The 15500-nt window shown below is 38.7% G+C and overlaps 2 protein-coding genes across 2 annotated transcripts in view; both read left to right on the forward strand.

Moving 5' to 3' along the window:
- The window catches only part of LOC137291554 (atrial natriuretic peptide receptor 1-like), a 57778-nt gene that overhangs the window by 15269 nt on the left and 27009 nt on the right, over positions 1-15500 (forward strand). Inside the window, exons 3-4 of the mRNA XM_067822932.1 lie at positions 14003-14153; positions 14810-15147. Coding sequence (XP_067679033.1) covers positions 14003-14153; positions 14810-15147 — 489 coding nt within the window. The remainder of the gene's footprint in view (positions 1-14002; positions 14154-14809; positions 15148-15500) is intronic.
- LOC137291104 (E3 SUMO-protein ligase ZBED1-like) lies at positions 8910-11879 on the forward strand. The gene is made up of 3 exons (XM_067822386.1): positions 8910-9476; positions 9761-9896; positions 10278-11879. The coding sequence occupies exons 1-3, from the start codon at positions 8910-8912 to the stop codon at positions 11588-11590; spliced, it is 2016 nt and encodes a 671-aa protein (XP_067678487.1). The 3' UTR covers positions 11591-11879.

A 15500-nucleotide genomic window follows, 5' to 3' on the forward strand; every position in this document is an offset into this window, starting at 1 on the left:
GCAGTCAACAAGTTCCAAAGAGCATAGGTAAAGTCAGTATAATAATGAATATGAATGCAGTTTAACAATACCAGTCAATATTCAGGACAAAAAGATTACATGATAACATTGAACATATTGACACTCAATGTTGCGAACTCTTAATGTCACAGGTCCCCAGTACACTACAACCTCAACGTCGCGATGTCCTGATAGTGTCCTCTTGCGATCTCTAATTAAAATGTAGGACTCTTGACATCATGCAGTCGCTGCGAATCTCTGAGTCCACATGGGAGTTTGGAACGACATGAGAGACCGTTCATAATTTATGGCTTAGGGGTGGGTGTGTGGTATGTAGTGTGTGGGGTGTAGAATGTAGGGTGTGGGGTCTGGGGTGTGCGGTGTGCGGTGTGCGGTGTGCGGTGTGCGGTGTGCGGTGTGCGGTGTGCGGTGTGCGGTATGCGGTATGCGGTGTGGATGTGTGGTGTTATGATGATTTTAATGGATAGACATGAACGATGAAAATCAGTAAAATTCAGTAGTATTGCTATTTCTATTGCCCTTGGCACATACTGGCGCTTGTTAGGAACAGGAAACAGAGTAAACTACAGTAGTTACCATTGTTGGCTGGACGCCAAATGACAATAAGATAGCACTGACACTGAGCAGAATGCAGTGATAATCAGAGTGTCAGTCTGAAAGGAAGGAAATGGCAGATATTTACCGTTACGCAAAAGAATAATCAGTCATGAATCTCTGGCCAAACAGATTCCACGAGGCGTGGAAAGCCAAATAAGTTTTATTATGATACTGATACAATCCGTGATGACACCAGACGCACCTGAAAAATAATTAAAGCTCCACTCCAGTCAGTGTTAACTGTATATAATAAAATGTCCCGTTATGGGGAGTTCTCATAAAGTATACAAGAGACAAGGAAATGTAAAAACTTGATGGTAGTTTAAAATCAGTTTAAAAGTACAAATGAGGTAAGTCTTTAAGAGACACTTGAAATGTTTGAAAGACTCGGCTTCTTTGGGAGAGTTTGACAATGAGTTCCAATTAGAGGGTGCTGCAACACCAAATGACTTGTCACCAAAGGATCCTTTCTCCCCGTAGTGGCATTATGAGTCTCTCTTGAGTCTCAGACCTGTTGGAAGACTGCCAATTTAACTCAATCACCTGTCTTTCAGAACATCCGTTTGCTTAAACACGCACGGGAATCCAGTTCTCTGTGTGTCACCATTTTGGTTTTCCTGAAACACCTCAAACATGCAGTGAATATCGGAAATTTTATTAAAATTTAAATATAAACATTATGTCATTTCCAAGAAGTAATAATGACCGTGGTTAGTTACTGAAGAACGTCTGATAAAAGTTGTTTGATTATATTATTGTCTTCAATGTATACTGTGTAAATACAGTCGAGCAAGTATCAGAGTGTGGGAGATTAAATGATTCATCCAACAGAACCTATCATTGCCATTTAACGAACAATGATATCGGTTGTACTGGACTAGGTACTGGGACTACTATTTCAAATAATTGTCTGTGACGTGTTTCTGGACTATATGTTATCTAAATGATAATTGTGAATGACAATGCTAACAGCTGGGGTTTTCCGGGCATTATTTTAACTTTTCCTTCGTCCATTATTAGGCGTCTCGTATTTACTTGATTTGTGTTCTTGGAATAATACGTGAGCCTGACTTGACTACAGTAGGCAGATGGAGGATTCTAGCAGAAACGCGTTGTTTATTAGTAACGTATGTTAGGAGCTGACTTCATTCATTTCCCGAAAATGCAGTCCAGCTTGATCCGTCTCCGAAAACGTAGTCCAGCTTCATGTATAGTCCGAAAAGGTCGTTCAACGTCATTTATAAGCCGGAAAGGTAGTCCAGCTTAATATAGTTACTTTTATCACAGTGCGTAATATAATACAAAAATTATTAGCCCATTAATTAAAATCAGTAATAACCTTTCTATATCATGTCCAATATATCTCAGAGAAGATTTGATTCCTAGAATTCGTAAAAAACGGATAGTAAACACAATGAATGCCATGGTGTGTATATGCATATTGTGATGCTGTAGGGAAAGGTGTTGTTATTTCAGAATATTGATCCATGGATATTGCCAAGGTGTTATGGAAGATATTGACCCTAATTTTAAGCCATTTCTCTAACGATTGAACAGATACGTTCTACCAAGCGAAGAAATGGAGTGATGTGCCATGTGATTACTGAAGATCAAGTTATTGGAGCAATAGGGACGTGTCCTGGCATCAAACTGGCGCACATCTACAGATTATATTGCATTGATTATTGACATATCCACATTTATAATTCTCTGGATATTTGACGACAGGTTATATGCAGCCCAACTCATTAAATCAGAAGGTATTTTATGATACAGTTTCATGGTGATGAAGTATGTATAAGTTCATGAGTATGGAAATATAGAAGAAATGTTTCACATAAATGCACTGATCAAAGAACATATACCGGTCTCAAAAATGTATTCATGTTAGTTTGGACTTAATTACATTGATATCAGTACTCAAGTGGTCAGCAAAAAATGTTTGACTCTACTTCAAGGAATTTAAAACAAACTAAAACAAACGATTTGAGATGGTCCTATCGATCAGCACTTATGAATCCTACCAGTTCTTTATTGTTATTTTTACAAGTCGATTGAAAGCCGGTTTTGACCCTCAACTAAACGATCTTGACACAAATGGCGGACGATAACAAGCGTCGACCAATGAGAGAGCCTGTTTTGACCACACACCCTTTAAGCGGCCTTATCGTCCTTGCTATCGTCCGCAATTTGTGTCAAGATCGTTTATTTGAGGGTCAAAATCGCCTTCCTGTCGACTTGAAGAAATAACAATAAAGAACTGGTAGGAGTCATAAGTTGTGATCGATAGGCCAATCACCAATGACTATGTTTAGATGAAGTTTTAATTGATTGCATGTGATGGTTGCGTAGCGATCAGCAAAGCAGGCGGGTGGGGTACACCAAAGTGTCCGGCCTTTTCTAGCTATATTGTAATGTTGAGCGTTTCAAGTCAGATGTCATCTCAATGTTTTAACATTTTTTATAAAAATAATATTTAATCCTCACAATGACACGAGGGCGTGTGTCTGAACCTGCAAGGTAAACATACAAAGTTGTCAAGAAACGAGTATTGTCCGATTGTATCGTAACTTGTCATCTTACTTATTGTACGTATAAGTAACATTAAATGATAAGCTAACATGCTGCACATCATGCAGTGGTGCCATCCGGTTGTCAAGGCTTGTTCATAAGCATTTCAACGAAAAAGGACCTATATTAAAATACTGAACAAAAGGTAACAAGACTGCATCTGAAATTGTGTAATGTCATTTTAGAAAACATACACATGGCCTTAGTGTGAGACTGCTTTTAGGGTTGAATGCCATTCAATCCCTTCGTTTACCAATGCTTAAGTTAACTTTGCTTGATTGAAACTGGAGTTCTCGTTCACTTCCGACTAGATTAGTCAAATCGAATACTCTCAAGTGGACCACGCCTGGCAGACTTGGTTGACACATGTCGTTGGTCCTCAATTGCGCAGATCGATGCTCATGCTTCTTATCACTGGACTGTCTGATCCCGACTGATCCGGATCCGGATTATTTTACAAACCACCACCATATAGCTGGAACATTGCTGAGTGTGGCGTAAAACTACACTTACTTGCTCGCTTGTGTAAAAGTTTGGTTGTGGATGTTATTCAAAGTCATTATACTTTGATTCTTAAGAAACATGTGTTTTGGCCCCTAAGATATTCATTTAGTAATTATTTCACTTCTGTGCTGTAATTGGGAGGCAGGTGTGTTGCGGCCAGCATCGATTAATTATTCATACAGAGAATCATTTTTCGTTTCCTTAAGTTCCAAATTTGTATCATTCCCATTTCACTTAAGTTCCAAATTTACATTCCTGCTTCATTTAAGATTCTAAGTTTTTGGTCCAACCTGTCTTAAGATACCCTTCCACATCTAATAAGGGGAGGTAAATGCTTTGAGTTGTTCATATCATGCCATGTGCTCTCAGCATCCACATGGCCTAGTCACCAAGTTAAGAAAGTCTAAAACAATGGTAAGGCACATGCACTTGGTAAGTGGTAACCTTTTTGAAGTGGTAATCTTAAATGCAATACTATGTTACTTACATATATATTTACATAGCTTTATTTGTACGGTGACATCTATATTAATGTACTAGTATATACCTGGAAGTTTTACATTTGTAATCTTGTGAATGATCTGATTTATTTAAGCCAGAAATAGGATGTTTTGAAATGGTCAAAGAAACACAACCAAGCTTTGCTTTTCTAACAGTTTTACACATTCATATTAGAGTTTTGGTAGCTTATGAACCATGGCGACAGACTATACACCGAGACAAAAACTTTACTGACATTGGTGGTTTTCATAGGTAATCTTGTGAATGAAGTTTTCGACAACGTCTACTCGTCCGTGTACGACGCCCGACCAGACGACCAATTCTGTATAGCAGTGAATGTCTGGGATGACATAGTGTATCGTTTAAGACACTGTGAGGACTTAATATCTCCCAGGATATGGATTGATCTTAAATAGATGATTAGTGATCTCAAAGAAACGAAGGTGCAAAACCTGCATCAACATGAAAGGTGGATCCACTCACTGCTGGCCGGGAGAACCTGCTTGTGTTGGGACTCCTGTGTATATGTCTGGCGCACTGCTCTCAGGAGGGTAGATACTATACCTTTAAGCATTTATCTTTCCATGGAATAATATCCCATCCACGGCAGTAAGACTTAAGACTGGTTCTGTAAACAGCACGTGTGGCACAACAACTCTTACCTTTGGGTATATCATCTGTTTGATTGGCGTTATCTGTTTGATTGGCATTTTAGAAGTTGATAGATAATAGAAAAGTATAATACCTTATAGATGACAACTTCTCTATTTCTGTGATGCGACGTTTAGCTATAGCTTCTTATACCGTTTTCATGCAAGAGTAAAGCAACACAGCACAGAACCGGCTTTTATACAACAGGACAGGGCACTGCACCCATCAATGCCAATTAATCCCTATCTGCTATGTAAACTTTTCTGTTTGGGTATATCAATAATATCAAATATATCATTTATGCTTTTTAGTTTAGTTCACATTGATTTTGAAAAATCTGTAAGGTTAACCTACAATTAAAGCATGGTAATTAATCGTTGGGACATTTATTTACCACTAGATCGTTTGTTCATGATGTATATAAAGATATCAGTGTTCAGTCAACTGTTTTCCACGTGCTTCACTACTAAAAGCGAAAAAGCATACTCGTTTCAGGATAAACAATGGGTTGGAAGAATACAACATAGAATATGCTTTTCTAACGGTTACAATCCTGAAAGCAGTCAGCAAATTCCAAAGAGTATGGGTAAAATCAGTACATTAATGAATATGGATGCAGTTTAACAATACCAGTTAATATCCAGGACAAACAGGCTAGATAACATTGAAGTAATTGATACTAAGAGTTGCGAACTCGAATGTCACAGAGAACAGTATAAGGTCAACGTCGCGATGCCCTGACAGTGTCCTGTCACGATCTCTAATTATAAGGTAAGACTCATAACTTGACACCATGCAGTCGTTGTGAATCCCTGAGTGCACAGGGCAGTTGGGATTGCCATGAGGGACAGTTCATAATTTATGATTTAGGGGGTAGGTGTGCGGCGTTTGGCGTGTGGCGTGTGGCGTGTGGCGTGTGGCGTGTGTGGAGTATGGTGTATTGTGTGTAGGGTGTAAAATGTAGGATGTGCGGTGTGTGGTGTATGGTGTGTGGTGTGATGATGATTTTTATGGGGGAACATGAACAATGAGAATGACCTCCAAATTTATGTACAAAGTGAGTCACTCCACAGTATGTTATATACAGAATTAAATAGATTCAACGCGCAACATGGGAAACACAGAATATCATAAATGATTGCTTCTTCCCATTGTGTTACATGTCTGAGAAAGACACTTGTCTCGATGTTACAATTTGTACCCTGCTTGAAAAGACCCTGTGTCCAAACTGATACACATTAAATGCGTGTTCCCACCTGTCGATGATAGTTCTGACACTAATTATCTAGTTACCCTCTCTAAAAAAGATGCAGTTAATCTTAATTGATATACAGTTAGGCCAACCATAGACGCTTAGTACTCGATACATTTAGTTTCCCGTTAGGACTAGCATAAGTTGCCTAGAATCACTACACGGAGTCTCAACTAGTGGTAGCAAGATGAATGAGGCAATTAGCAAGAATATATGTTTCCACCACTACATCGAAATGCTATATGTACCAAGAAATCAATGTACATGTATATTTCCAGGACGCTTGGTCCAAATCATAGATATTTCTATCAAATATGATCCGTTATATGCCATCAGCATTGCAATCACATGCCATATTTGTATGAGAAAATCAAATATCGACGCACGTAATTGTATGACCGTTTGAACTCGCGACCTGTCCTCATCAATTGTCGCCTTCTCTTCCTGCGAAATCCAAAGCATACGACGCAGTTACAATTTGTCTGCCATTCTGTCATCTATATCATAGCTTGTCAGAATAGAAACAGAGTCAGAAGTAACACGATCAATTTAATCCTCAGGCCCACTAATTGATAACTATTGACTATTGATCATATTACTATGTATGACAGTTTCAGTAATATTGCCATTTCTATTGCCCTTGGCACATACTGGCGCTTGTTAGGAACAGGAAACAGAGTAAACTACAGTAGTTACCATTGTTGGCTGGACGCCAAATGACAATAAGATAGCACTGACACTGAGCAGAATGCAGTGATAATCTGAGTGTCAGTCTGAAAGGAAGGAAATGGCAGATATTTACCGTTACGCAAAAGAATAATCAGTCATGAATCTCTGGCCAAACAGATTCCACGAGGCGTGGAAAGCCAAATAAGTTTTATTATGATAATGATACAATCAGTGATGACACCAGACGCACCTGAAAAATAATTAAAGCTCCACTCCAGTCAGTGTTAACTGTATATAATAAAATGTCCCGTTATGGGGAGTTCTCATAAAGTATACAAGAGACAAGGAAATGTAAAAAACCTGATGGTAGTTTAAAATCAGTTTAAAAGTACAAATGAGGTAAGTCTTTGAGAGACTTTTGAAATGTTTCAAAGACTGAACTTCTTAGAGAGAGTTTGACAATGTGTTCCAATTAGAGGTTGCTGTAACGCCAGATGACTTGTAACGAAAGGATTTTTTCGCCCCGTAGTGGCATTATGAGTCTCTCTTGAGTCTCAGACCTGTTGGAAGACTGTCAATTTAACTCCATGGCCACACGAGAAGACCTGTCTTTCAGAACACCCGTTTGCTTAAACGCGAACGGGAATCCGGTTCTCTGTATGTCATTATTTTGGGTTTCCTGAAACACCTCAAATATGCAGTGAATACAGGAAATGTTATTACAAATAGAAACATTGTATCATTTTGGGAAGAAGCGTTGGAGTTCCATTGTCAGAAGTTTGCTTCCAAGGGCAATTTCCTATTTTGTCTGCACGTTGTCAGTGACATATAAACCCGAATAACAAAATAATGACCGTGGTTAGTTACTGAAGAACGTCTGATAGAAGCTGCTTGATTACATTATTGTTTTCAATATATACTCTGTACAAACAATCGAGCAAGTATCAGAGTGTGGGAGATTAAATGATTCATCCAACAGAACCTAATCATTGCCTTTTAACGAACAGTGATATCGGTTGTACTGGACTATGCTGTTGACTATTACTCCAAATAATTGTCTACAACGATGTTAACTCAATGGTAATTGTGAATGACAATGGAAACAGCTGAGGTTTTCCGGGCATTATTTCAACGCTTTCGGCCTTCACTATTAGGCGTCTTGTATTTACTTGATTTGTGTTCTTGGAATAATACGTGAGCCTGACTTGACTACAGTAGGCAGATGGGGGATGCTAGCAGAAACGCGTTGTTTATTAGTAACGTATGTTAGGAGCTGACTTCATTCATTCCCCGAAAATGTAGTCCATCTTGATCTATCTCCGAAAACGTAGTCCAGCTTCATGTATAGTCCGAAAAGGTAGTTCAGTTTAATATAGTTACTTTTATCACAGTGCGTAATATAATACGAAAAGATTAACCCATTAATTAAAATCAGTAATAACCTTTCTATATCATGTCCAATGTAGAAGATTCGATTCCTAGAATTCGTAAAAACGGAAAATAAACACAATGAATGCCATGGTGTGTATATGCATATTGTGATGCTGTAGGGAAAGGTGTTGTTATTTCAGAATAGTGATCAATGGACATTGCCAAGGTGTTATGGAAGATATTGACCCTAATTTTAAGCCATTTCTCTAACGATTGAACAGATACGTTCTACCAAACGAAGAAATGGCGTGTTGTGCCATGTGATTACTGATGATCAAGTTATTGGAACAATAGGTATCACACTGGCGCACATCTACAGGTTATATTGCATTGATTATCGACATATCCACATTTATAACTCTCTGGATATTTGACGACAGGTTATATGCAGCCCAACTCATTAAATCAGAAGGTATTTTATGATACAGTTTCATGGTGATGAAGTATGTATAAGTTCATGAGTATAGAAATATAAAAAAATGTATCCCATTAATGTATCTGATTAAAAAATATATACCGGTCTCAATAAGATGTATTCATTCTGGTATGGACTTAATTATAGGGCTGTGCAATATTACCGGTAAACCGGTATATACCGGTATAGAGTCCCACGATACGAATATCGCGATATTGGTTCGAATTCTGCAATATATTGGGTCATCCAGAGTTAGCTCCCCTTGAATTATCTGCCCTTGATTTCCCTAGCAACAAAATGGCGGATGCCCCTCGAGAATACGAGGTAATTCCTAACAAGCGTGGAAAAAGTGATGTTTGGAAATATTTCGGACTCAAAAAACGCATCTCTGATGGTAAGGTTGAAGAGAACATAGCTGTGTGCAATAGCTGTAACGTAAATGTCAAATACAGCGGGGGAACAAGCAATCTGAGCTCCCACATTCGTATTCACCACAAGAAACAGATTATGTCGTCTCAGACTGTCACTTTGGGGAAAGGGAAAGTGAAACTTGAGCCAGAAGTGCTTACCGAGTGTGCGCCACAGTGTTTACAACAGACTATCACCCACGTGTTCGAAAAAAAGAAGGAGTACTCGGCCACTTCACCTAGAGCGATGTCAATCACAAACAAGATAGCACGTTTCATCGTAAGAGGACTTCGGCCGTACTCGATTGTAGACGATCATGAATTTCGAGAACTCCTGTCTGAGTTAGATGTCAAATACCGCTGTCCCTCACGGTATACGTTTGCCAATAAAATCATTCCACAGATGTATGAAGAGACAAAGAGACAAATTCTGATACAACTGAAGGAAGCTGAACAGGTATGTGGTTTGTGTAGTAGAGTCATTCTTAACTGCTTCAACTTGCTTGAATGTTGTGTTGTTTCACTGACATAAAAAAATCATAAATAATTAAAATATTACATTTGGGGAGAAGATTCTTGTACATATGGAAGCCACATCACAGTATCTTTCAATGATCAATTAAAATTTTAGACTGAATCTTTCTTTTATTTATCATTGAATAAACGAATTATCAATCTTACCGCCTGTAACTCTGCACAGATTTTGTTCTTTGAAACCCACCATTCTGTATAATTACATAGGTTGCGTTAACAACCGATGGCTGGACGAGTTGTGCTACAGATAGCTACCTGACTATCACTTCATGCCATATCAACAAGGACTGGGAAATTGTCAACTTAGTTCTTCAGACACGTGTCCTCAATGAAAGCCACACAGGTAATTGAATGTGTAAATATTAAATAAGCATTTGTTCTTTTGATAAATCACTGAATGCCGTATCAATATGGTGGCACATTGGGATAGTGAATGTTACAAGCTGTCAAAAAAAAATCCAAACAATTTTACAAATTTGTATAAGGAATTATCTTTGCAAATTTATTTATGAATCCATTCCATCCAAACGAATCCCTTAAAACATTGCTCAGAAACCCATTCAGTAATCAATATTAACTGAAAGTGGTTCAATATTGATTTTACTTTTTAAGATTCCAGATTTAAATATACATTTGTTTGCATGAATGTTACTAAAACTTACTGAATTCGTCTAATTTGATCAAAGATTAAAATTAATATGATATTCTATATTTCATGTTGCAGCTCAGAACATTGCTGATGAATTACAAAGTGCTGTACAGAATTGGCGGGTCAACACTACTGTTGGGTTTCCCCCTGTCACTACAGACAATGCAGCAAACATAACTAAGGCTGTAAACCTGTGCAAGTCCAACCTCCATGTACCATGTCTAGCACATACACTCAACCTCGCTGTGCAAAAGTCCCTCAAGGTGAAAGAGGTGTCACATATCCTAGGAAAGATGAGAAAAATTGTTGGATTCTTTCATCGCAGTCCACCAGCAAATCAAGTCCTGCGAGATAGGGCTGTACTTCTCGCTCTCCCAAACCATGACCTTATCATTGATTGTGTGACATGCTGGAACAGCGCCTTTGACATGGTGGCAAGATTTTTGGAAATGCGGGAAGCTATCATTACTGCGCTTGTGGCAAAGGAAACTTCCAAGACAAAGGGAGATTTACCGTCACTAACTGATAATGAAATCAGTCTTGCAGAAGAGGTTGTCCATTTCTTAAAACCAATGAAAGATATGACAACACTTCTCTGCTCTGAAGGTACACCAACTGCCTCTGTCATTATGCCTCTGAAACATCACCTTCTCACTGTTGCACTGAGACCTGACGATGCAGATAGTGCCACCATCAAGGAAATGAAAGAGATCATGACATCAGACCTTCAGCCAAGATATGTCAAACAGGCAGATTTGCTGTATTGTGCATCAGCAGTGGATCCAAGGTTTAAACATTTGCCTTTCCTCAGTGATGAAGAAAAGTATGATGTTTTTAAAAAGGTCACGACTGAGACTGCCAGACTGATTACAGAAAAGCGCAAGCTACTCACTGTAAAGACTGAACCCACAGAATCTATCCCTGCTCTCCCTAACCTCCCATACATTGAGGAAAATGTGCCTGTTAATGTGAAACCTGAATGTAAGGATTCCACAGACATCACTACTTCATCAAAACAAGCAGTAGACTCTGAAGGTAACAGTTTCACCAGTAAACCTAGTCTGTTGGAGGGAATCCTTGGTGACGTATTTATTGTTGATGATGAACCTGCCCAATCGCCTTTCGATTTGGCAAAACGTGATGTTGACAGGTACTTTAATGACGGCCCGATTCCCCTCAGCAGTGATAGTTTGGGGTGGTGGAAAGTAAATCAGTTGAGGTTTCCAATCCTAGCTGTGTTTGTGAAAATGATGCTCTGTGTCCCAGCCACAAGCGTACCCTCTGAACGCGCATTTTCCACAGCTGGAGACATTATTACACCCAACAGAGCTTCACTGAAGCCCGACAATCTGGACATGCTTCTGTTCCTGAAGAAGAACTTGAAGTGAACAGTTTGTGTGAGGAATGATTTCGCAAAGTGTGCAACTGAACTTTATTTTCGTTTGTGGTAATGGGTGCATTTCCACTAATGTGGACAACTTTGACAGATTACTGGTGGCAGACTTGCCTTTGATTCAACTATTTTTATGTTTCCATAGTGTTATCATTTGTTACAAAATGTTATACTTTTCTAAATTTAGGTCAGTCTGGAGGCTATTAAACAACCAAAGTGCCAAAACATATTTATTTTATTTCTGTTACCTTTATTATTGTGTTCACAAAACTGCAATACTTCAATTAAACATTCCATGTTGTCTCCATATCTTGTTATTTATCTGTAAACCACTGGCTTACAGCGATACACAGGGCGCCTGAATGAATGGTGTAACGGTAACTTAGACCTTGATGTCACACACAGAGAGCTATAATGAATTTATGATGTATGTGTATGGGCAGAAACCCCCTAGTCAATATATCGCAATATATTGCAATATCTCTAAAATTATTGCAATATATCGCAATATGAAAATCAGGGCAATATCCAGCCCTACTTAATTACATTGATATCAGCACTCATTAAAGGTCACATGCAACCAAAAAATCAAATATAATTAAAACACAATTATCACTTATTCATAACATATAATATACATTGCCGCTTGTAAAAAAACCCAAATAAACAAAATTATACGCGTACAATCGCGATTCCTGTGCTTGTGACACTCTTCTGCAGTGACAATCTTTTCCTAAAAACATTAGCTATTGCCCCGACAACACCTCATACCTGAACGCATTCAACACGGGTGGTCAAAGATGGATAAGTATAAAAATGTAATAGTAGGAACTGAAAACAAAACTCATCGAGGCGGGTGCTTCTTCCAACGACGCCATGTTTTGCTGCGTGAGTTTCCGCTCGCGACCGAAAAATCTCCGAAGATGGCCGAGCCTGTTTCCTGTATTACCGACATTGCTTCCGATAGGGCCCATGTGTTTCTGTTATTACCGTTAAATTACCAATATCGCTGCAATTGTTTCGCGAGTGGGCTGCGTTTGTTCACATTCGAGATGCAATTCCTTCAAATTTGCTGTAATTCCTTCAATTACTTAGGGGGGCTGAGCTTGAATTGGCATTTTTGACGATTTGTTTCGGTAACTGCATATCGAAAGGTATCAGAATCTGCAAAGTTGTGTTTTACGTTGCATGGTCAGCAGGTAATGTTTGACTCTACTTCAAGGAATTTAAAACAAACTAAAACAAACGATTTGTGATGGTCCTATCGATCAGCACTTATGAATCCTACCAGTTCTTTATTGTTGTTTTTACAAGTCGACTGAAAGGCGATTTTGACCCTCAACTAAACGATCTTGACACAAATGGCCGACGATAGCAAGCGTCGACCAATGAAAGAGCCTGCTTTGACCACACACCTTTTGAGCGGCCTTATGTTCCTTGCTATCGTCCGCAATTTGTGTCAAGATCGTTTAGATGAGGGTCAAAATCGCCTTTCAGTCGACTTGTAGAAATAACAATAAAGAACTGGTAGGAGTCGTAAGTTGTGATCGATAGGCCAATCACCAATGACTATGTTTAGATGAAGTTTTTATTGATTGCATGTAATGGTAGCGTAGCGATCTGCAAAGCAGGCGGGTGGGGTACACCAAAGTGTCCGGCCTCGTCTAGCTATATTGTAATGTTGAGCGTTTCAAGTCAGGTGCCATTTCAATGTTTTTATATTTTCTATAAAAACAATCTTTAATCCTCACAATGATATGAGGGCGTGTGTCTGAACCTGCAAGGTAAACATACAAAATTGTCAAGAAACGAGTATTGTCCGATTCTATCGTAACTTGTCATCTTACTTATTGTACGTGTAAGTGACATTAAATGATAAGCTAACCGTGGCATATCATGCAGTGGTACCATCCGGTTGTCAAGGATTGTTCACAAGCGATTTCAAGGAAAAAAGGCCTATATTAAAAAAATGAACAAAAGCGTACGGGACTGCATCTGAAATTGTGACATATTATTTTAAAGTAGCGTAACAAAGCGTACTTTTTCGTAAATAGCTAAACCTGAACAACTTGATAGCACCATGTCAATAAGATACTGTAATAAATGAAGGTATCTGATTGAAGATTCACAGCTTATTGTAAATTTTCTTTAAAATGGAAAATAAGGAATCTGTGAAAGTTTTGATCCGTCAAAACCCCAGATTCGATACACCACGTTTTAAATATTTGAAGTCCATTTCTGATGTGCACTGTCCTAATATTGCTGAAATTTGCCCAAAGAGGCTGTTGGCAAAGCACACACTACACAGAAAACACACTTACCACAGGTTATTTTGTGTCTTTATGAAATTATTTACGGACAACTATAACCGTTGCTATGTGCATGATACCTCTACTGTGTATTTCAGGTGTAAACATAAGGTGGATTATTCCTCCACCGGCCAGCGTCAAAGCGCAGGAACCTTTCAATGTTACGTACGAGCTACTGATTTCCTCAGCCTTTTACCCCTGGGCAGTCACAAACAACATATTTGACCAAGCTAACGGCACCGGAATTAGGTGAGGTCCATATTGCCCAGCATTCCTTCCAAAGGCTAAGCATTGGGTTTGTTTATCAATAACATTTCCTTAACCATTAAACTACAGTTTACTTTCATGTAACACATTATGTGAACATGGTCATTCTTTTTGGATTCGGTCAGTACAATATGGGCAGTGCCACGAAAGGTTTTGTGGTAGCTTCATCAAAAATACAAAAGCATGTAGGAGGGTTTATATTTTTATATCGTTGTGTTTATGAGGTTTTGCCACTGTGATAAGGCAATAGAAATCCCTTTCATTAAAACTAACTGTGGGTTAAGTAATCAACGTTAATGAATACCTACAAACTACGGGTTCATTAGCAATAAACGTATCGAAAAGGCTGACAAACAAATTGCAAAAAGGAAAACACATCGACTGTATATTTTCTTTACGTTACCAGGAGACAAATGGCTCTCTTATAATTACTACAATTAGTAACTATTATATTCGTTTACCACAATAAGTCAAAGGCATACTGACAATGTCAGTCTTTTTTTCCAATTCTCTCCTTTCCGTTCCTTTATAATGACTTGTCAAAGCCAGAAAATACTTTTCACTTCAACTTCGACACATAGCACGCTGATAACTTTGCAACTTCGTTGTCGTTCAACATCATTCTGTTTCATCATCAGCAATGCGAGAGATGCCGAGACATGGTGTAGAACGGCTGTATGTCCAGATCCATCCGCTGCCAATACTGAAAACTGCTGCGTCCACCATGTCAATGTCCACTCCTGCCCTCTTGACGAGAAAGACATCGTCAACAACGGCCTCTGTGGTCCATGGATTCCCTCTTCAGGGGATATTTTCACACACAGTGCCGTCATGGTTGGCTCCGTGGACGAAGGGAACTGGACGAGCACGATTGAAGGTCTTTACTCCCAAGGCGATACATCGGTCATTGCTCATTTTAAACTGGCCAAAATGCATGTTGCGGTTGAGAAAACACTCAAGGTCCTACCAAGAACAGGTATCACCACTAGTTGATGATTAAGAGACGTTTATCACATCGTATATCTTTTGTGTTATATCTTTGATCTTTATAGTTAAATCGATCTTTGTATTAGATCTGTCTGAACGTGTGTTTGACCTTGAGAACACGTGAGCAGGTTCCTTATGTAAATTTAAGGTTCAGAAACAGTTTGATGGTATCTCTTGAGAGCAAATATACGCCTTCGTGTCGGAGTAATACAATAATACCCACAATGACTCTCTATATATGACTATATTCACAACAAAGGTGTTCAATATCCGCTATTGATTTCAACACTTTCATTTGTCCTTCACGAAATCAACGTATTGAAGTTCTATATATCATCTGGT

Source organism: Haliotis asinina, chromosome 7 (assembly GCF_037392515.1).
Source record: "Haliotis asinina isolate JCU_RB_2024 chromosome 7, JCU_Hal_asi_v2, whole genome shotgun sequence".
Lineage (NCBI taxonomy): Eukaryota > Metazoa > Mollusca > Gastropoda > Lepetellida > Haliotidae > Haliotis > Haliotis asinina.

What these genes read in the sequence shown, in the direction of transcription:
- LOC137291104 (XM_067822386.1), top strand. Translation starts at nt 8,910, where the DNA reads ATGGCGGATGCCCCTCGAGAATACGAGGTAATTCCTAACAAGCGTGGA. An exon ending in AACTGAAGGAAGCTGAACAG is followed by an intron (nt 9,477 to 9,760) that starts GTATGTGGTTTG and finishes ATAATTACATAG; the next exon opens with GTTGCGTTAACAACCGATGG. An exon ending in CCTCAATGAAAGCCACACAG is followed by an intron (nt 9,897 to 10,277) that starts GTAATTGAATGT and finishes TTCATGTTGCAG; the next exon opens with CTCAGAACATTGCTGATGAA.